A 23857-nucleotide genomic window follows, 5' to 3' on the forward strand; every position below is an offset into this window, starting at 1 on the left:
TCTTGAAACAAACAATGATCAGGGAAAAAAGTCAAACTATAGTTCAAATCCCGAGTAAGACAACTCAATGATAAAAGATTAACAGAGAAATTTGGAACAAGTAAAACAGATGACAAAGGTATAGAAGGAGTGGCACGGATTAAACCTTTCCCAGAAACACAAGAAATAGTATCATCTGCAATCCTAACTTTGTTTTGACCAGAAGAGGGCTTATAGTTCAACCAGACATATGATCTGAGACACTAGAATCAATAATCTATGGTAAAGACTTATGGGACAGAAAAGTATTTGGAGAAGAGACTAAGTTACCTGAGCGGGCAAACGAAGAGGAAGATGCACCAATAGGAGTAGTAGAATACCGGCGGTCCAGCAAGTGACGCAAGACATCCTCAAGCTTAGAAGTAGACAAGTTGGACATAGCATTAGAAGGCTGAACACCCAAAGCAGAGTCATGTGAGTCAATTGCACTAGACTAATGGGCATTAGAGTTAGATCCACGTCCTTTAGATTGGCCTAATCTACCTCCTCTATTACCAGAGCGATCACCATGACCCCCTGATGGAGCACCGTGAAGCTTCTAACATGACTCACTAGTATGTCTTGGCCGGCGACAATAACCACGAAACAGATTATCCTTTGTGGAAGGATTGGGAGTGAGAGGCAAATTGGTCCCATCCCTAGGAGGAGCAGAAAGTAAGGTAGAGCATTTTGTAGAAGTAGGTGGCATCATAGCAGAATGATGACTCTCCTCATTCTGTACATAAACAAAGGCCTCTTGAAGAGAGGGAAGAGTATCATGCCAAGGACACGACTTCGAACCGGATCAAACTCTTAGTTGAGATCCTCTAGAAACTTGAAGACCCGTTCTTGTGCAATAAACTTCCGATATCCAACTGAATCAGTTGTGCAGACCGGTTTATAATCCTACAAGTGATCAAGTTGTTTCCAGCCATTATTCAAAAAAGTAATGTACTGAAGAACAGTCTACTCCCCCTACATTGAGCGCTCAATAGATTGGCGCAACTCAAAAATCTATGAAAAATTTCTCTTTTGGGAATAGGTAGTGGCCATAGTATTCCAAATATCCTAGACAGTCTCCATAGACAAGTAGCCCTTACCAATAACTAGGACCATGGAATGGATGAGCCATCCCATAATCAAAGAGTTGGTAATCTCTCATTGGTCATAACCAGGATCAGTGATTCCTGGTGCTTGGACTCGCCTATCATCATAACCCATCTTCTCCCTACTCTTTAGAAAAAAGTGTTAGACTAACGTAATTCTAACCATCAGGTGGTGATTTTGACTAGGATTCTGGTTCTCAGGTGTAGTAGTCATAATGAGACTCTCCCCTTTAGGTGGGTGAGTAGTAGTGGTAGATTCACCAGACGGGTCAGCCATTTATACTCTACTATCACAACCAAAAAATTCTGCACTAATCACAATGATGGGAAGATGAAATGGACTGAATTGGAACTAGCAATATCAAATAGAGATCACTATGGGAGCATAACAATCAAAATTATGGGGCCATATAATGACCCCAAAAAAAAAAAAAAAAATTTAAATTAAAGGAGAACCGAACCTCCAATCAAAACAGTAGTCTGAATAGAACCCAAGAAGTCAACAACAACGCCAAACGGAACAAGTGCACAATAGGTCAATCAAGGCATTGGTGGAAGGTGTCAGGGCTGAGAGAGGTCACAGAGAATGATCACGATGGTTGGGTGAGCCTCAGGAGATGTCGTGACACACAACCAAGGCTGTGGATGAGGTGTGACACGCAGCGGAGGGTCGTGAGTGACTTACGAACCCTAGGCTGGCATGAGACAGCCTCGACACAACCTGTGGATGAGTTGAAAGTTGATGCATAGCTCCGGCAAGGGTAGTTGATGCCTTCCGACTACCAAAAAGGTGATGGGTAGGAGGGTAGGTCTATCGGAATTGGTTGGGTAGGTCAAATCGGCTCTAATACCATGTTTGTTTAGGTGAAATCAAACTTTAAGGGATGATAATGATATCTCACCCTTTTATATTAATCAACCAAAGCTGTTACAAAGAAAGCCCTATGGCACTAATTAAGGAATTACAATATAATCTAAATAAGAAAACAAATAATAGAATAATTCTAACATATATTCTAACACACACCTCAAACTCGAAGGTGTTTTAAAAATGAAATGCTTAAAATCTTTTTTGTGCCTCCCAATTGGAAGGTTACAACCATTGCAAGATTAGGTTTTTAACGGATTTTGCAGGGATTGAGACAAAAAGAAGTAGGGGAACCCTTAAAACCATTACTTCCCTTCAAAATCATCGCATTTGCAAATCTAAATCAATATAACCACCAATCAAGAGAATCTATCATTGAACCAGATATCTGAATGCATATATAGTGGCAGGTTTGCTTAACACTGGTAATGATTGAATCCATGTGTTTCCCTAAAGTTTTCACTGTTTCTGCTGGAAATTTGTGTTAATGCATATAATAAGATAGTGGCATATGATAGTGGTGTTGGTGGTAGATAGTGGCATGTATAGAATATGATAGTGGTGTTGGTGGTAGATAGTGGCATGTATAGAATATGATAGTGGTGTTGGTGGTAGATAGTGGCATGTATATAATATGATAGTGGTAGATAGTGGTAATATATAATATGTAAGTGGCATATAATGGGTTATAATGATGTTTGTAATATCTCCTATATAAGGAGTGTCATTTGGTCTTGTAAAATAAGAAGTTTTGAATATAACAGAAATATATTCCTTCTTCCTCATATTTTCGGAGTTCTTCTTCCTCATATTTTCTAAGTTGGTATCAGAGCTACAAAAAACACAGCAGCCCTAAAACCGTCATAGCCATGTCGGAAGTCACGTCCGAAGTCACGTCCGAAACCACTTCAACCCCTGCCGCTGCCATTCCGTTGAAAACATCAAACTCTCACTCTGTCCAAATCACCACCATCCGCCTAAATGGTGATAATTTTCTCCGCTGGTCACAATCTGTCCGGATGTATATCCGTGGGCAAGGAAAGATCGGTTACATCACTGGTGACAAGAAGGCTCCTGCTGTTAATGATCCGCTGTTCGACAGTTGGGACGCTGAAAACTCCATGGTTATGACATGGTTGGTCAATTCCATGGAGGAGGATATAAGCTCTAATTACATGTGCTATCCTACTGCACAAGAATTGTGGGATAATGTTAGTCAGATGTATTCTGACCTAGGAAATCAATCTCAAGTTTTCGAATTAACTTTGAAGTTGGGAGAGATTCGTCAAGGAGATGATTCCGTCACCAAATATTTCAATTCGTTGAAAAGGTTGTGGCAGGATCTTGACATCTTCAACACATACGAATGGAAATCGGTTGACGACTGCAACCACCACAAGAAAACTGTGGAAGACAGCCGTATTTACAAGTTTCTTGCCGGCCTCAACATTAAGTTTGATGAAGTGCGAGGAAGAATTATTGGCAGACCTCCTCTCCCATCCATTGGCGAAGTATTTGCCGAAGTCAGAAGGGAAGAGAGCCGAAGGAGCGTCATGCTTAAGAAAAAAGGTACTGGTGAATCAATTGAAATTTCTGCTTTAATTAGCGATGCTGCGGCCAACAAGGCTGCAAATTACCAGCGCAGGTTTGATGATAAGCCACGGGTCTGGTGTGATTTTTGCAACAAGCCTCGCCATACACGTGAAACGTGTTGGAAGATCCATGGCAAACCTGTCAACTGGAAAAGCAGCAAACAAGGAGAGAAGAATCGTGGCTTTCCTACCGCTAATGAAGCCGATTCAGGTCCCTTCAACAAAGAGCAGATTGATCAACTCTTAAAGCTGATAAAATCCAACTCCTCATCCGGTACTCCTAGTGTTTTGTTGGCACAAACAGGTAGAAATCCTAAAGCCTTCTCTTGCCTAAACTTCTCTCCGTGGATCATAGATTCCGGTGCCTCCGATCACATGACTAGTTTTTCCCATTTATTTAGTACCTATTTCCCTTGTTCCGGTCATGACAAAATCAGAATAGCCGATGGTAGTTTTTCACCTATTGCAGGAAAAGGATTTATTAAACTAACTGAGAAAATTAATCTCAATGCTGTTCTTCACGTCCCCAACTTAGCCTGTAACCTTTTGTCTGTCAGTAAACTATCTAAGGATTCTAATTGTCGTGTTACATTTTTTGAATCCCATTGTGAATTTCAGGACCAGAACTCGGGGATGATGATTGGGCGTGCTAGGATGCTTGAAGGTCTTTACTACTTTGATGAAGTACCTGTTAGTAATAAAAAAGCTCAGAGCTTTAATAGTACTAGTTCAATCTCTGTTCGAGAAAAAATAATGCTATGGCACTATAGGCTAGGACATCCTAGTTTTCTTTATCTGAAACATTTATTTCCAGAATTATTTAAAGGGATTGATTCTTCTTCTTTTCATTGTGAAAGTTGCATTTTTGCAAAATTTCATCGCTCTACTTATTTGCCAAAACCTTACCAGGCTTCCAAACCTTTTTATTTGATTCATAGTGATGTTTGGGGCCCTTCTAAAATCACTACTCTTTCTGGTAAAAGATGGTTTGTTACATTTATTGATGACCATACCCGCTTATGTTGGATTTATTTGATGAATAAAAAATCTGACGTGAAAAATTTATTCACAAATTTTTACAATATGATTGAAAACCAATTTCAAACCAAAATTGGTATTTTACATTCTGATAATGGAACAGAATATTTCAATGAGCAGTTGGGTGAGTTTTTGGAAAAAAATGGAATTTTTCATCAATCTACATGTCGGGATACCCCTCAACAAAATGGCATTGCAGAACGAAAAAATAAACATCTACTTGAAGTAGCACGTGCTATAATGTTTTACATGCATGTTCCTAAATATTTATGGGGTGAAGCAATTTTAACAGCCTCTTATTTGATAAACAGGATGCCTACAAAGGTGTTAACATACAAAACACCTTTCGATTGTCTCAAAACTTTTTTTCCTGACACGAGGTTGTTTTCTGATTTACCCGCCAAAGTTTTTGGATGTACTGCCTATGTTCATGTTCCTAGTCAATTTCGTTCAAAACTTGACCCCCGTGCTATAAAATGTGTTTTTTTGGGTTATTCCTCAAACAAAAAGGGATATAAGTGTTTCGATCCTCAAACCAAGAAATTTCATGTGAGTATGGATGTGTCATTTGTGGAAACAAAATCCTATTTCCCCAACACTTCTCTTCAGGGGGAGACAAGTGGAGTAGAAGACCGTTTTTGGGATATTTCTATCCCGCTCCCCAATGTCATTTATCCTACACAAAGACCACATCTGTCTGATAATGATCACTTAGGAGAACCAAGTTCTATGGTGCCTAGTCAAGAAGATTCTTGTTTAGGGGGAGAAGTACTACAAAATGATCTAAATCCTGAGCTTCAGGTTTATACTAGGAAGCGATTTCATCTGAGGAATAATGACCCGAATGTCCATCCTAATGACCCGAATGTCCACCCGAGTTCTGGCATCGAAATTTTAGGTAATCCTATTCCTTCTATTTCCGACCTTGATGTTCCTATAGCAATTAGGAAAGGTGTCCGAAATTGCATTAAACATCCTATTGCAAATTACCTCTCCTATCAAAGACTGTCTAAAAACCATAGAGCTTTCACATCTAGGATTTCACACTTGTTTGTTCCAAGGAATATACAGGAAGCATTGGATGATCCGAATTGGAAATTAGCAGTCATGGAGGAGATGAATGCTTTAAGGAGAAGTGGTAGTTGGGAGATAGTTGATCTACCCAAAGACAAGAAAACAGTTGGGTGTAAATAGGTGTTTACGATAAAATGTAACGCAGATGGAAGCGTTGAGAGATACAAGGCGAGACTGGTGGCTAAAGGCTTCACTCAAACTTATGGGATCGACTATCAGGAGACGTTTGCTCCTGTTGCTAAAATAAATTCCATCAGAGTACTGTTATCTCTTGCAGTAAATTCAGATTGGCCTCTACATCAACTTGACATTAAAAATGCATTTCTCAATGGTGATCTTGAAGAGGAGGTGTTCATGAGCCTACCGCCGGGATTTGAGCAGAGACTTGGAAGCGACAGAGTATGCAGATTGAACAAGTCATTATACGGACTCAAACAATCACCAAGAGCATGGTTTGAACGCTTTGGGAAGGAAGTTATCAGTTGTGGCTTCTCGCAGAGTCAAGCAGATCACACAATATTTTATAAACATTCAAAAAACAGTAAAATTGCAATTTTGATTGTTTATGTTGATGACATCATTTTAACTGGTAATGATGAAGCAGAGTTAGCAGCCCTCAAAGAGAAACTCGCAAAAGAATTTCACATTAAAGATCTGGGAGCCCTCAAGTATTTCCTCGGAATGGAATTTGCAAGATCCAAGGAAGGTATATTCGTTAATCAGAGAAAATATGTTCTTGATCTCCTTGGAGAAACAGGTATGCTTGGTTGTAAGATGGTGGAGACTCCGATCGAGCCTAACTTGAAGTTACAAGCTGCTAAGGCTGAAGAAGTCAAAGAGAGGGAACAATATCAGCGACTTGTCGGGAAATTGATTTACTTGTCTCATACGCGGCCTGATATTGCCTTTGCAGTCAGCATGGTAAGTCAGTTCATGCACTCACCAGGGGCAGAGCACTTTGAGGCCGTTTATAAGATCTTAAGATATTTGAAAGGAACTCCAGGGAGAGGCTTATTGTTCAAGAAACATGGACATCTTCAAGTTGAAGTATACACAGATGCAGACTGGGCAGGAAGTGTTACAGACAGGAGATCAACATCCGGATACTGCTCCTTTGTAGGTGGGAACCTAGTTACATGGCGGAGTAAAAAACAGAATGTGGTAGCTAGAAGTAGTGCAGAAGCAGAGTTCAGAGCTGTTGCCCATGGAATCTGTGAAGTAATGTGGATTAAAAGAATTCTTGAAGAATTAAAGCTTTCTCACCCGACACCTATGAAGGTCTATTGTGACAACAAAGCAGCTATATCTATAGCTCATAATCCAGTTCTACATGATCGCACAAAACATATAGAAGTGGATAAACATTTCATCAAGGAGAAAATCAATGCTGGCATAATCTGTATGACCTACCTTCCAACAGGTGAACAATTAGCTGATGTGCTAACGAAGGGACTACACAAGAAGCAATTTGATAAGCTGACTAGCAAGCTGGCTATGGAAGATATCTTCAAACCAGCTTGAGGGGGAGTGTTGGAAATTTGTGTTAATGCATATAATAAGATAGTGGCATATGATAGTGGTGTTGGTGGTAGATAGTGGCATGTATAGAATATGATAGTGGTGTTGGTGGTAGATAGTGGCATGTATAGAATATGATAGTGGTGTTGGTGGTAGATAGTGGCATGTATATAATATGATAGTGGTAGATAGTGGTAATATATAATATGTAAGTGGCATATAATGGGTTATAATGATGTTTGTAATATCTCCTATATAAGGAGTGTCATTTGGTCTTGTAAAATAAGAAGTTTTGAATATAACAGAAATATATTCCTTCTTCCTCATATTTTCGGAGTTCTTCTTCCTCATATTTTCTAAGTGTTTCCTTGTTACATTTTGTACTGGTTTGACTATAACTTGAAATTTATTCCACGACAACGTCATATTTTTACATCAAGTAGCATTGAAACTTAATAGTTGATACTTGATGACTTGAAAATTTAATCAGTCTAACAGTATATATTTGAAATGTAATGAGTGTACATGTCTCTGATCACTATACATGTCTGACACAACTTCACATTTGAAATTAACTTAGAATATGTTCAGATATTCCAAGCCTGTACCATCATCTTGATGTAAGATGCATTTAATGTAAGATGCTTTCTTATTGATGTTATTTTTTTATCTCATGACCACTTAAAGTCGAACCAGCCACTTATCGACCACCATTAGCAGGTTAATTTCTCATTGATGATTTGTTCCTGTGGAGACAGCTGTGCTAATTGGAGGCATTTCTCTCTTCAGTAACTTAGTTATACAACATAAGTTCACAGAGATGATGTCGCTTTAGATTGAGCTAAATTTGAAAGGGGTCTATAATTCATGTGGCAATTTTGAATTAGGATAAGATAGTGTTAGCTTGAGTTGAGTAAATGTATTTGTACTTTGCTTCCAGTTTTCTTGCTCTTCTTGTAGTGGCTCCTTGCGTAGATTCTCATATGAGGGACTAAACATGTTGCACTTGAACTATACTTATTCATATCCGCTGGCATTCTTAATTTTGTACATATAGCTGAGTTATTCCTGATGCTTCTTTTAGGCTCTGCTATTGGGTTCAGGTTGGATAGCCTCCTTAAACTTACTGAAACACGTGCCCGGAACAACAAGATGACTCTCATGCATTATCTTTGTAAGGTACAAAGTTCTTAGAACTCTGTGGATAAATAGAAGGTCTTAGAACTCTGTGGATAAATAGAAGTTCTTGAAACTTCTTCATGTGAACTATTTTCTAGCATCTACTCAAATTTGTCTGCATGTAATGTGTTTGTCATGCATTTTAGGTTCATGAATGTAAAGAGAACATGTGGAGGAATTGCATTTCTTTTTTTCTTATGTACTTGCCTAGTGTACGGTTTCCCGTGAGTGTGAACAAAAGTGATGCGGAGTATAAAAAGCTCAAGGAAGGCTAAATTCAAAGAAGCAATGATATTTGGACGTTGGCATGATGTCAAAGAGAAATTGATAAGAATCTCATATAATTTTGTTTATAGTATTATTGAAGTCTTATTTTATAATTATATTTATGTTTTCTAGGATTTTAAACTTAGGGGTATTTTGGTAATTTGCAGAATTTCTGGGTATGGGTTGTAGGGGTCACCCATGGGTTGTCTTGTGGGTTAAGTTATTTAATTAGGTTTTATTTATGTTTTTTATTTGGTCCTAGATTAGTTTTTTATTTGGTCCTAGATTAGTTTTAGAAGTTGAGAATATTGTAATAGTTTCCTTTTTTTTATTATAGTTGGTTTAAGAAGTCTCTTAGTTCTATATAAAGCCATGTAATGCTAATAATTCAATGGAGTTGATATTTTAAAGAAAAATGAGAGCTTTGAAGCTTCCTTATGGATTGCGTGATGCAATAAAACTCTAGGTATGATGTCTAAGGGATTCTATGAGTGATTCCTAGGCCTATCTTCTTCTTCTTCTCCTTCCTTTCTTTTTTTCTTTCTTAAATTTTAGCACTTTCACAGACCCAGAACAGCCCTTACAGCGCTGTCCTGCGTCAAAGCCAAATATTTTGAGGTAGTGGATATGTGCTTCAAGAGAGTTAATAAATGATGAGGCAACCGAATAACCAAGAATGATTTATGGTTCAAATTACTAGGCCGTCAAGAAACATCTACATACAATACATGATCGATGAAATGAATAGGTGAGGTGGAAGAGATGAAGATAATTTATGGTAAAACTCTAAATGGTTGTATTTGTTAAGAGTTTGGGGAAGTAACAAAAGTTGAGAATAAGTGAGAGAAATGAAGACCAATGACTACATTGGCAATTGTTGATATCCCTAGCCATATAGCTTTGCATATAATACATCCAATATACATTGTTTGCACACCCTTTGCGTTCCAATGATATAAGGTTCTTTAGTTGTGTAACAGGACTTCTCTTGGGAACTTTCTCTATTTTATAGGGAATTTGGATTCTTTCATTCATGTATATAAGCTTAAAGGTTTTTAGTATTTGTATTTATCCAAAAAAAAAAAAAAAGGGTTTGAGTATTTGTAATAGACATATAGATAGTTCCCTCTTTGGTGCCTTTCATAAACAAAGTTTTACTTATGAATTTGTATCAACATACAGAAAAACATGTTGCACATCATACATGTATGTAAGATGCAATCAGCATACCAGAAGTGTTGGTGACTTGAGGCGGGTCCAACAAGGGTCTAGGGGGGTTCATCTAAGAATTTTTTTTCACATATATCCCCTTTATTAAAACATTTAATTGTGTTTTTCTTTCCCAATCCTATGTATGTAAATTAGTTAAAAAAACATAGTAGTACATTTACATTTTCTGTTTAAATCAGTGTTGCCAAAAATCACTAATGCCCTAGTGACTTATGTATTGGCACACACATTTCCAAACATGATACATTTTTGTTCCAAAACGGTGAATTTAGCTATTCAAGGTGATCTCAATTTTTTTCCATAAAGGTTTCCTTAGAAGGCAAAATAATATATGTAATGAACTAAAATATAGAGAGTGGAATTTTGGCGGGATAAAATGCAAAATGTGCACCATAATGCCCTTACAAATGTGCTTTTACATGATTAATTGTTTAAGAAGAAAAGGGTCTAGAATTACCTTAAATTCCAATAATGTAACCTATACAAGTCTACTCCTATCGTATTACATTTTAGAGCATGTGATGTACTACGCTCCCCTTCCCGTTTCACGTTCCACATGTTAGAATGATTTGTATTCCAAGTAACACAGGTTAATATTTCTCTATATTTCATGTTTTGGCCGTGGTGCTGGTAGCTTCCTCACTAGTCTAGTACTTCTCCGTTGAAAAGTTTAGGCTTGGGTCATGTTGCTTCTGCCTGATTTCTCCAGGTGCTTGCTGATAAACTTCCCGAACTTCTTGATTTTTCAAAAGATCTTGCCAGCTTGGAATCTGCGTCAAAGGTATCTTTGCTTGTTAATGCCAATAATAATAATATTAATCATCTTAAGAATATTTTAGAGCATATGGCTTCTATTGATTGCACTGTCTAATTTCCCTCCAGATACAACTGAAATTTTTGGCAGAGGAAATGCAAGCCATTAGCAAAGGACTGGAGAAAGTTGTACAGGAATTGTCCATGTCTGAAAATGATGGTCCTGTTTCAGAAGAATTCTGTATGGTATGAACAATTAATAAGTATAATTTCATGGTGTGAACATTAATTAACCATAATTTTTGCTTCTATCTCCTACAAATAGATAAATAAGTTATTATACATTCAAATATATAGATAAAATTAATTTAGTACTTATATCCCATTTGTATGTGTCACGGAAGCACGACCACTTTAAGTTGAGCATTGTATCATCTGCTATTACAAAAGTAGTTCTCTGAGCACATCATGGTGTTTTACATGTTGATCATGGAACATATTTCACTTATCTAGTATGGTTTGTGCATAAATTTTTTTTATTGCAGCAAGCGTGTATACCTGGATACTATGAAGCACGGACACGGACATGGACACAGACACGGGAAATGTTAATTTAAAAAAAATGGGGATATAGACACGGCAGAGGACACGACAATTTTTTTTTAAAATTTATTTATATATATGTGCTATATAGATTAATATTATGTTACTAAACAATCAAAATTAATAAAAACTAACATTAATTCAATATATATACAAAAATCACTACGTCTAAACAAATTAATAGATCATCTATATTTGGGCACGCGTGTCCCTGGTGTGTCCCTTGCAAAAAATAAAAAATAAAAAATTAAAGGGACACGCCGTTTGGCTTGTCCCTATTGTGTCCGCTGCAAAAAAATAATAAATTTAAGGGTCATGCCAAATGTTGTGTCCAGTATGTGTCCTCGACGTGTCCTCGGCATGTCCGACACTACTACGATGCCTATTTTGAAGTGTCCGTGCTTCATAGCCTGGATATATGCAATTTATATAACAAATCATCATCAAATGTGGGGTAGGCTACAGGGATCAATTTTCACATTTTTGCCAAGTTTGGGCAACTTATCAACCTCATGGGCAATCCTATATGTTTCACAGCCTCAATCCATGTTCTTCTTTCTCTTCCCCTTCCCTCTATAGCTTCTCGTATCGCTCCTTCGCTACTAGTGAAATAATGCTTTTGTTACCAATCATGTTACGTGGCTTTGGTATGAGTATTGGGTGTGGAGTTCGAGTGTCAGACCTTCATAAATTTTAGGATGTAGTTCAGTGTTTTAAAAAGCTCTAGGCACATCGGGGCGCCAAGGTCACCTGGAGCCTAAGCGCCGAGGCGCGAGGTGAGGCGTGCACTCACCAAAGCGAAGCGCAAATTATAGAAGTTAAGCAAAATATCAATATAGCACAATATATGGCGCAATTTTCAACATAAGCAAATATTTATAGAATTCCAAAATGAACAAAACAGTTTTCAATATTCCAAAAACCATGAAAGTAACATCAAACAACAAACATAAGAACTTAATAATAATCCACAAAGTTGAAAACAACTAAACATCTAGTGACTAGTTCCATGGATGCATTGTCCTAAGAACTTCATAATAAGCGTCATCTCCATCATCTCCTTCATCATCATTGGATTTATATCCCTCCACATCCCCCGCTTCTTCCTCATCTGAATCTACATCTTCCCATTCCTCTTCCTCATCTACAAGTCGACGTGAGCTTGAACCAATTGGAGTTGTCCTAGTTGTGGTTGATCTAGTTCTTTGGCTACTTTCCTCAACTCCAACAGCTACAGCAACATCATCCCACCTCAAAGAATTATCATCATCATCAAACACAAGCTCATTCTCCATCCTCCCAATCAGCTATTCATTGCTTTCATCAATATCTTTCAAAGATATGGGATCAAATTTGCCATGTGAAATGTATTGACGTTTCAATGCTCTATCAGACTTGACAAACACCAAATCATTGAGATATTTTTGAGCTAGCCTATTTCTTTTTTTGCTATGAAGCTGCAACAATAAATTAAAAAACATTTAAATTCATATATAACTAAAAAAAATTTGGAAAAAAATTTTAGAGTTCCCCAAATTTGACAATGGATACTCACATGTTCAAACACACTCCAATTCCGCTCACAACTAGATGAATTACAAGTAAGACTAAGAACTTTGATGGCAAATTGTTGCAACTTAGGAGCATCATGACCATAAGAACTCCACCAATCAGCTGTAAATGATTATTAGTTAACACTTCACAAATAATTAAATTATAAGGAATTGACTACTAACTTAATTTTGTGGATGAACATAGATCACCTGGTACCCTTGTAGTTCTTTGTCTAATTGCCATAGGTATTCCAAAAAGTCCTTTAGCATTTTCATATTTTTTCAAGTCTGCAGTAACTTTATCTTGGACCTCTAGTACTGGGATCAACCTTGATATACATTGATATAGGCCTGATACGATTTCTTTGTGCTTTGCAGCCCTTGGATCTTTGTAAAAAAATTCTGGATTTAAATAAAACCCAGCTGCATGTAAAGGGCGATGCAATTGAGCATTCCACCTTTGGTCAATGATTTGAAACACATCTTTGTACTTCTCTACATTTCCATTGAAGCTATTTGCAATAGCTTCCTTAGCCCTATCCATAGCCTCATAAATGTAACCCATTGGAGGCTTTTCTTCACCATCAACCTTTCTTAGTACATAAACAAGAGGTCATGAAAATTGGAGGGCAAGGTGACAATGGTTCAAAATGAAGGCGTTAGTAGTATTTGAGCTGTCTTCTTACCCCGTGACTCCTTTGCCCATTTGCTTTTAGTCCACTCCTCTGAAGTGAACATCTTTCTCAAATTGTTCCTTTGTTGATAAACCCTTTGTAAAGTTAAGAAAGCCGTTGAAAATATAGTTTTGGCAGGCTTAACTAACTCCTTCAACTGAGTAAAATGCCTCATCATATTCAACAAAGATGGTCGGTTATAAATGTAACCATGCATCCCAATTGCCCTGTCAAATGTCTTCTTAAAATTGGATAATTTGAAGATATCTTTTAACATCAAATCCAAACAATGGACTGCACAAGGCGTCCAATACAAGTGGGGTCTCTTTGTCTCCAAAAACTTCCCTATTAGAAGTAACAACCAGAACACAAAATTCATGATATGAAACAAAATGATTTATGTTGCAAACTAATAACATAATAAGTTTTTCTAAAGATTTTTACTTGCCAACACATTTGCTGCCGCACTATCCGTGATGACTTGGATCACATTAGCTTTTCCAATTTTCTCCACAAAATTATCAAGCAAATTAAACATTTTATTTCCATCCTTTGAGTAACTAGATACATCAATGGATTCAATAAACATGGTGCCTCTCGGAAAATTCACTAAGAAATTAAGCAAAGTCCTATTTCTCTTATCTGTCCAACTATCGCACATTATGGAACATCCATACTTTGCCCAATCGTCTCTATTTTCCTTCATCAATTTGTTAACGTGATTCACTTCTTTTTTGAGGTAAAGAACTCGTATCATGTAGTAAGTTGGTGGTTTCAATCCAGGACCAAATTGTCCTATAGCGTCAATCATTGGCCCAAAATTGTCATAATTCACTGCATGGAAAGGAATCCCAGCGTCATACATCCATCTTGCAATTCTAACACATGCCCGTTCCATTAACTCTTTCCTATAGAGATCATTTTCATCAATTTTACTTTGCTTCCCCTTGCCTTTTTGTTTTTGCGCCACCACATCTGGATCAGGTGTGAAGAAACAATCCATAGGCCCTATCTTCCTAGGCCTTTTAAGTTTGGATTGAACAGAACTAGAGCTGGTTCTTTGAGTAGAACCTTGAGTAGGAGTGGACTTTTTACCATGCTGAGGGAGTTCTACAAGATCATCCTCATCCTCAAAATCTTCTTCATCAACCATATCATCAAAATCGGGCATCAAGTTGATTTGCTCCTTAACTTGCTTTTTTTTAGCCATAAACTCAGAAATCTCATCTCTAACCTCAGTTGGGCATCTAACACATTTAGTCACATTCCTATACTCTCTTAACAAGATGTTGCTTAACTCGACAAACACCCCCATTCATATCTTTTCTACAGAAATTGCATTTGAGCTTACTTAGGTTTCTAAGATTTACCATTGTTGAATGCTTCCATACTGGATCTTTCTTTCCACTTTCAGCACTCAACATTTGACTCAACAAGATGTTTATTATTATTATTATTTTTTTACAGGATAAGAAAAGGCAAGAAAAAAAAACAAAGACTAGAGAAGAGAAGAATAAAAAAATGAAGAAGAAAGAATTTAAAAAAAAAAAATTGAATAAGAAACCAACGAAGAGAAGAAAAGATAGACGAAAGAAGAGGAGAAAAACTGAAAAACAGAGAAGAAGAAGAAGAAGAAGAAGAAGAAGAAGAAGAGAAGAGAGAAGAAGAAACGAAAGAGACGAACCTGAAGACAACATCGATGTCGAGGCTCACGTCGATGTCGAAGCTCAAATTTTGGTCGCAATAGATTTAGGGCTTCATTGATTCGAAATTTTGGTCACAACAGATTTAGGGCTTCATCGATTCGCACAAGCTCACTAACAAATTTGTATTGTATAAGAGTTTTAATCCTATGTGGCTAGTACACAAACACAAAACAGGTCAGGCCTAGCTGAAGCCCATGAAGTGTGCACTTTGAGCCTAGGTGAAAGGCACACGCCTCAGCGCCTTACGTGCACTTCTCGCAATGCGTCTCGCTTCGTCTGCTTCGAGCGCCGACTCTGCGCCTCGCCTCGCCTCGCTTCGCTTAGCGCCTAGGTGCACTTTTTAAAACACTAATGTAGTTGAATATGGATGGGTACAAGGATGCATCATGGACATGTATAAATGTTTCATATTGTATAATATTCTTAGATAAGATATTGTAAATGTAGTTGAATTTACAAGACTTGGGAAAAATATGGGATTTCTCTCTCTCATCCATTTGAGAGGCTGGAAATGTTTTTTTACTAGCAAATGTGAGTTTCTTTCTAAATTGAGTACTAATGTCGGACATATATCCCACACTCTTACCCCTTGTCATATCCATTAGGCATCGGGGAATAGAAGAGTGCCAAAAAAATAATTATTATTATTTTTGTTAATTGGGCCTATAAGTAATGTTCTTGTGCTTCTATTAGTCCATGTTAAGCTATCTTTTTTTTTTCTTTTTTCTTTTTTTTTTTTAGTTCAGTGACAAGTTGCTTGAAGACTTTGCATTATGTAGGTTCACTTGCAGACCAGCATACATAGGAATAAATTTAATCATATTATTATTAACAAAAAAACTCTATTGTTTTTGCCTTCATTGTCTGTTGAATATAGAAATTAGAGTATATAGAATCTTTTTATTTTTAGTATTATGTATATAATTTGTAATTGTGTCGATCATTGATTTAGTGTTGTTTCCTTATTTATATCATTTCCTAAATTGTATCATGAATCTATTAGCCTCTACCTCATTCAGGGGTAAGCCAAATCATTCTTTGCATCCTTTTTGGTATCAGAGCTAGAGCACAGAAACCCTAGCTAGAGGCCCAACCACTGTCTCATCTTCTTCCTTACTCCTTGAGCGCTGATAGTCCTCTTCCAACCCTTTATTTCACCTAACAGCCCCACTCAGCCAGTCTAGACCCCCCAAAACCACCTACCCAACCCTCTACACCTCTCGACAGGCTGCCCTAGTGCTGCCGAGAGTCTTGTTGGTTATCGACCAAGGTGTTTCCTGGCCATAGATGCTTCGACAGCTCTTCTGAGGCAGTTCAATTCCTGTTTTTTTCCCTTTCTAGGGTGTGGTGCTAATGTATTAAGCACTTTTTGACCTTTTTTTATTTAGTGGACTACCAGATTTATTCGGTAGCATTTATTTGGTCTAGCCTTTGAGTTTTTTCCACCTTATATTTTTCTGGACTGTGTTGCTATGATTTTATGTTTTCTAGTCTTTATTAATCCACTATAACTGACTCATCCCATGTTGATTCCAATATGCCCACCAAACCTGTACTAGTGACTTCTGATTTTTTTTTTCTCATCACACTCCTGTTCATCGCATTACGAGTGTGGTGTTCAATGAGAAATTTTTTGTTGCTTGGGGCCGTTTCCTTAAACTCTATTTAAGGGGAAAGGGAAAGACCCATTGGCTCTCATCTTCTATTCAGCCTGCAACGACTGATCCTACACGTGCCCAGTGGGACATAGATAATTGCACTATTCTAGGATGGATGTTCAACTCCACGGAGGACCATATTTACCACATGTTTCTTTGTTGCGACACTATTTCGAGTCTTTGGCGTACCTTGTCTCAGATGTATACCCATGCTCATAATGATGCTCGCATCTTTGAGCTCTATCAAGACATTGCTTGTGCATCCCAGTCTGCTTTGGGTCTCTTTGTGTCAGAGTTCTTTGGATATCTTCAAGCTCGTTGGAAGGAATTGGCTCAATATGAACCCTTGACTGAGTTACCAGCAGATGCTGCTGCTCTTGTCTCCAGCCGTCTTGCTCGCCAGCATACTTATCAATTTCTGATGGGTTTAAATTCTGAATTTGAATATCTTCGAACTCAGATTTTAAACACATAGCCCATGCCATCCCTCTATGAGACCTTTGCCACCATTGATAGTGATGAGCGTCGTCATCGTCTAGTTCCGCACACCACTACTCCAGTGACTCCTGTCTTATCTGACCAGATGGCCCTTGCCGCAAACTCTAGTTCTCGGGGTTTTACTGGTTTAGTTACCTGTCTTCATTGTGGGGCTCCTGGTCATGTCAAGGCTCGCTGCTTAAAACTTCATCCTAAGTTAAGGCAACGATCTTCTCACCCTCATGGTTCTTGCACACCTCGCACTGCTGCTTTAGTGGAGGCCTCTCATGTGTTTGGGTCTCCGAGTGTTCCTATTTCACAGCAGTTACAGACTCAAATTGGCCAGCTTCAAACTCAACTTGGGACTGACTAATAGTTCTACTGGCCCATCCTCCTTTACTACTGTTGCTCTCGCTACATGTACTTCTACTGCTTTTCATGTTCGGTCTGCTGGCCCCTCATGGGTTTTGGATTCTGGGCTAATGATCATATGACAGGTCAGTTTTTCCTTCTTTCATCTCCAGTTCCTACTATTATAGACCAATCTGTTTGTCTTGTTGATGGGTCTTTCTCCTCAGTTCGCCATAAGGGTCAAGTGTCTTTATCTCTTGATATTACTCTATCCTTTGTTTTGCATATTCCTAATTTTGCATATAATCTATTATTCGTTAGTTGGCTTGCAAAGTCCTTCAATTGTGCTGTTATTTTCTTACCTTCTTCGTGTCTGTTATAGGACTTGATGATATGAGCGTGATAGACTTTACTACTTGGGGATCCACCAGACTGACCTCCTACTTTAGCTAGTTTCCAGGCGTTTGTTTTGTTTGCTTCTATATCTTGTGTTTTTAATGTTCAAACTTTAGAATTGTAGCGGACACGTATGGGTCATGTTAATTTTCAATACTTATGTCAACTTTTTCCTTATTAAATAAAGCTTGCAAAGATTCTGAGTTTCATTGTATGGTTTGCGAATTATCTAAACATTCTTGTACCAGTTACATACCTCATGTGACTCGTGCCCCTAGTGCTTTTGACCTTATACATTCCTATGTTTGGGGTCTGTCTCTTGTTCCTGCTTTTTCTGGCCATCGATATTATGTCACCTTTATTGATGACTATACTAGATGCACTTGGTTATATTTGCTCCGTCGTAAAGTTTGACGTGTTTCCCATTTTTGTTCAGTTTTTGCAAATGGTTAAGACTCAGTTTTATACAGTTAGGAATATCTGTTTTGATAATGGTGGGGAATATATTTCCAATGCTTTTTGCTCCCATCTTAATCAGACTAGTATTCTTCAACAACTTACCTGTCCACGGACTCCTAAGCAAAATGGTGTAGTTGAACGTAAAAATCGTCATATTATGTCTGTTGTGCGGTGTCTCCTTTGTGGTATAAGTGTTCCCAAGTCCTATTGGCATATGGCTGTCCTCACCGCTATCTATCTTATTAATAAGACCCCTAGCCATGTGTTGTAGGGTCTTACTCTGTTTTATGTTCTTATACCCAACACTACTCTATTTCCTCTCCTACCCCGTGTCTTTAGGTGTACCTTTTTGTTCAGGATCAGAGTCCCACTCGTACCAAGTTAGATGACACATCTATTTGTTGTGTCTTTTTGGGGTATTCTTCAATGTCAAAAGGATATAGGTGTTTTGATCCTGTGTCTCGTCACTTTCACCACACTTTGGATGTTACTTTTTGTGAGGATCTCCCTTTTTTTAGTACTAACCTGCCTTTGCAGACTTCCACTCCCGTTCCTTCTAGTGTTTGCCCTATTCCTACTTTGGACGAGGTTATAGATGAAGTTGTCCTCTCTCCTCATTCTCCACCTTTGCCTCCTTCAACCCTTCCCCCCCCCCCCCCAATTGCAGGTATACTCTCGTTGCCCTCGTTCTCAGCTCTCCCTGCCGCCTCTCCGGTCTTTGGGTTAGGTACTTCTTCTCCTTTACATACATCCCCTCCTCCTCCTCGTCATAATCTCCCTCGGGATCAACATCCTCCAAATTGTTGGGGTTATTTGAGTAGTACTAATCATCCCATTTCTCAATATCTTTCATATGACAGGGTCTCCCCTATCTATCGCTCTTTTCTTGGCAAGCTTGAATCCGAGACCATTCCTCGTTCTGTGTCAAAGACCCTTTAAAATCCAAAATGGGTGGAGGCTATGCAAGTTGAGGTGATAGCTTTAGAATAGAATCGTACTTGGGATTTGGTTCCTTTACCTTCTGGAGAGAGTACTGTGGGTTGCAAATGGGTCTTCACTATTAAGTATCTAGTTGATGGCTTCGTTGACCGTTATAAAGCCGGCTTGGTGGCCAAGGGCTTCACCCAGGTTCCTGGCAAGGATTTTGGAGCCACTTTTGCACCTGTTGCCAAGCTTACCTCGGTTCGTCTTCTCATCTCTCTTGCAGCATCCCATTCTTGGCCTCTTCATCAACTTGATGTCAAGAATGCATTTCTTCATGGGGATCTTCTTGAGACGATTTATATGGCACCTCCTCTTAGTTTTCGGGCTGAGGGAGAGTATTCAGGAAAAGGGTGTCGATTGCGCAGGTCTTTGTATGGCTTGAAACAGTTTCCACGAGCTTGGTTTGGTCATTTCAGTTCTGTCATCATCTTCATGGGGTTTGTTCAGTGCCACTCCGACCATACTTGCTTCATCCGTTGTAATTTAACCGGTCAATGTATAGTCTTGTTGGTTTATGTGAATGATATTTTTCTCACAGGTGATGATTTTGTAGGCATTGATTAAGTAAAAAAGGATTTGAGACACACCTTTGATATTAAAGATTTGGGGAGTCTCAAGTATTTTCTTGGGATTGAGGTAGCTCGCTCACGGTAGGGAATTTCCTTATCTTAGAGAAAGTACACTCTTGACTTACTTCAGAATATTGGTATGTTAGGGTGTAAACCTGCTTCTACTCCCACGGATCCCAATGTCAAGCTCGCATCCGAGTCTGGCGAGTTGTTGAGGACCCAGACATGTATCAGCGTCTTGTTGGACGTTTAATTTATTTGACCAACACTAGACCTGACTTGACATTTGTAGTTAGTGTTGTTAGTCAATTCATGCATGCATCTCATACAGAATATCTTGATGCGGTTTATCACATTTTGAAATATTTGAAGACCTCTCCTGCCTTAGAATTATTCTTTACAGCCGCTCCTCAATCTGGGCTCTCTTGTTTCACTGATGTTGGCTGTGCAGGATCTAGAATTGATCGACATTCTACTTCTGGCTTCTGTACTTTCTATGGTGATCATTTTATATCATGGAAGAGTAAGAAGCAGACAGTTGTTTCTAGATCTTCTACAGAAGCTAAGTATTGAGCTATGGCACAAGGAACATGTGAGATTCTATGGCTTCGTTCTATCCTAGCAGAGTTGGGTTTTGAAGAGACTGGTCCTGCGTCCTTATTTTGTGACAAGAAGTCTACTATTATACTGTCCTCTGATTTTGTCCTTCATGAGCGTACTAAGCATATAGACGTTGATATTCATTTCATTCGAGAAAATGTTCGGATTGGTATTGTGAGTCCATCCTTTGTCTCTTCCTCTTAGCAATTAGCAGATATGTTCACAAAGTCTGTAGGACCAACATTACTCCAGTCATCCATTGGCAAGCTGCGATTGTTGAATATTTTCACACCAGCTTGAGGGGAGTGTTGAATATAGAAATTAGAGTATATAGAATCTTTTTATTTTGAATATTATGTATATAATTTGTGATTGTCAATCACTTCCTTATTTATATCGTTTCCTAAATTGTATCATGAATCTATTATATATACATAGTTTCTACCTTATTCATGGGCAAGCCAAATCAATCTTTTCATCCCTTTTTGTCTTCATTATATAATTGTTCTTGGGTGGTGAAAAAAACTTTTAGAAATACTAAGAAGTAGAAAAAGTTGAGATCTGCTTGAAGATATGAGCAAAGTAAAGAGACATCAAAAAGTAATGCTCCTATAAAGGCTTTCCACTGCATTGGGTCCCTTCATAGCTAGGTCTAAGCAGGATTTTGGGTCACGTTGTGGGGGGTTTATCACTATTTACTATTGTATGTCTGCTAACTTCTTTTTGTGGTCTGTCTATCAATTTTAAGTTTCCTTGACAAAGGAAATGGCTGAATTGACATGGATTCCACCCATTAAGGGTTAAATGTAATTTGGTTAAGATTTGTGGCTAAATTCAATTGACGTGGATTTCACCCATTAGGGGTGATTGCCATTTAGTATTGTATATCTGTTAACTGCTTTTTTGTGGTTGGTCTAACAATTTTAAGTTCCCCCAACAGAGGAACATTTGAATTGACATGTATTTCACCCATTAGGGGTTAATGTAATTTGGTTCAGATTTAGAGCAGACTGACCATTACAAGATTAACATGGTAGAAAAGGGTTCTACTCCAAGATGATGGCTATGGAACACTCTCATGTAATATTGTAGTCAATAATAATTAGCTTTTATGGCTGAAAGGCAAGTAAGATTGTTGGGCCTCGGGATTCGTAAGGATGCATAAAATGGTAACAATTGAACTAATGTCTTGGGCACAATCAACCAGTGTTTTAAAAGGAGCGCGTGCTTAAGCGCGAGACGCAACGAGGCACAACCTTGCAATTCAAACAGGTCGAGGCGAGGCACAATAAGCAAGGTGCAACTTAGGCATTGGGGCGAGGGCTTTTTTTCGAGGCGTGAAGCGCGGGCTTCATGGACTTTATCTATTTTTCTACTCCAACGGTTGATTGAGTGCTTTTTTTGTGGGTATACTCATAGGGAATCAAAACTCTTCAATATAAATGACCAAATGTGGTCAAAAGAGACAGAAAGTAATTAAAAAAAACTCTAGGTGGGGAAAATTAAAAAAAGCGATCATAAAATAAGAAGACGACACGACCTCGACTTCTTCTTCAAGTTCTCTTCTTCTCTTCTTTGATGGGTTTTCTTGGTTGGGTTATCTCTCTGCCTCTTTTTTCTTCCTTTATTTTTCTTCTCTTCTTCCTTTCTTCTTTTCTTCTCCTCTTCTTCGATGGATTCTCTTCATGGGTTTGCCTCTGTTTTTTCTTTCCTTATTTTTCTTCTCTTCTTCCTCTTCTTCTTTTCTTCACCTGCTTCTTCATTGGGTTATCTTTCTGTTTTTTCTTCTCCGTTATGCTTGTGAAGCTTGCTTTATAATTTTTGGAATCTTATATATATTTGTTATGTTGAAAAATATGCCTATTTTATAATTTTGCTTTTCTTCTACTACTTGTGCCTCGCTTTGGTGACGCACGCACCTCACCTCGCACCTAGCGCATAGGCTATAGGAGACCTTATTGCCTTGGTGTACCTAGAGCCTTTTAAAACACTGCAATGAACTATCAAAAAAATAAAATGGAACCAATTTTGAGCAGGGGCAGAACTAGAATTTTTAAATTGGGTGTGCTAAAGTAGTGGGGATTTCACAGATATTTTCATATGACAAGGGCTTTAAAAAATATTTAGGGTCACCAGGCCCCTGCTGGCCACCCCCCCTCCATTGATTTTGAGGTTTTATTAGGTCCATTTTGGCACTGCTCTAGAGCTGTGGCCACTACCTGATGATTGAGTTGTTGAAGGAAGGAATGACGTAGTGTTGTTTTGGGAGTAATTAGTTGGTGAGATATTTTGAGAGTGCTGCTGGAATTTCTAGACAATGTCTACTTTGGATTTGAGTATTAGGGGAAGAAAAAAAAGGTTTATGTTGTATGGGAAGGATAAAATAAACTTTAGGTTGAAGGGTTGGATTTGATTAAATTAAATTTATCAAAAAAAAAAAAAACTAGTAAACCATTAAAGGGATCCATTGGGCTTCATACGTAAGGTTGGAATTGCATCATACAATCCCAAGACGGCTTCAAAGCTTTTGAAAGTTCACTAAGACTAATGTCCATTGAATTTGAAGTATTGTGCATGTGCAGAGTTTTAAGCAACGTCCATGAATTTGCAGTGTTCCTACAACTACTGTTTGTAAAGAAATAAGTAAAACCCATATTAATATACTGAACCTCATTAATAGAAATCTAATAACTGCTTATGTTACCCGTAGAGCCGATCTTATATTTGTATTATTTACTTTAATATATCACTATCCACATATAGCTGATCTCTTTTCTTTTCTTTTTTTCTCCGGTTACTCAGATTTTAAAGGTGTTCCTTTCTTTTGCTGAAGCTGAAGTGAGGTCTTTGGCTTTACTTTATTCTGGGGTGGTATGGCCTCACTTTTTCTTATAAAAATACGATGACATTCACCATATCATATGGTGTTGGTCCTTACCTAACATCTCTTTAATATTGGATTCATTGCAGGGTAGAAATGTTGATGCCTTGATTTTGTACTTTGGTGAAGATCCATCCCGTTGCACATTTGAACAAGGTAATTGATAAATAAAGTTGTTTTATGAAGCTGTTGACAATATCAATGGTGCTTTGATGGAAGAGAAAGAAAAACTGCCATGCTCATCAGTTTGTTTAATAGATGTGACAAATAATGAATATAATATTGGTGCTTTATGGTGTTTCC

The 23857-nt window shown here is 38.0% G+C and overlaps 1 protein-coding gene across 3 annotated transcripts in view; it reads left to right on the forward strand.

The window, feature by feature from the left end:
* LOC114261296 (formin-like protein 18) overlaps positions 1–23857 on the forward strand; it is a 68657-nt gene that overhangs the window by 26948 nt on the left and 17852 nt on the right. For 2 of the 3 annotated variants that reach the window (XM_082924957.1, XM_082924958.1), the window contains exons 13-17: positions 8299–8393; positions 10600–10671; positions 10773–10889; positions 23476–23544; positions 23644–23710. In XM_082924957.1, the coding sequence (XP_082781083.1) occupies positions 8299–8393; positions 10600–10671; positions 10773–10889; positions 23476–23544; positions 23644–23710 (420 nt within the window). Of the gene's footprint in view, positions 1–8298; positions 8394–10524; positions 10672–10772; positions 10890–23475; positions 23545–23643; positions 23711–23857 lie in introns of all 3 variants that reach the window. The other variant, XM_028201529.2, reaches the window with a different exon arrangement.

Source organism: Camellia sinensis, chromosome 4 (assembly GCF_055761805.1).
Source record: "Camellia sinensis isolate YWXY chromosome 4, ASM5576180v1, whole genome shotgun sequence".
Classification (NCBI taxonomy): Eukaryota; Viridiplantae; Streptophyta; class Magnoliopsida; order Ericales; family Theaceae; genus Camellia; species Camellia sinensis.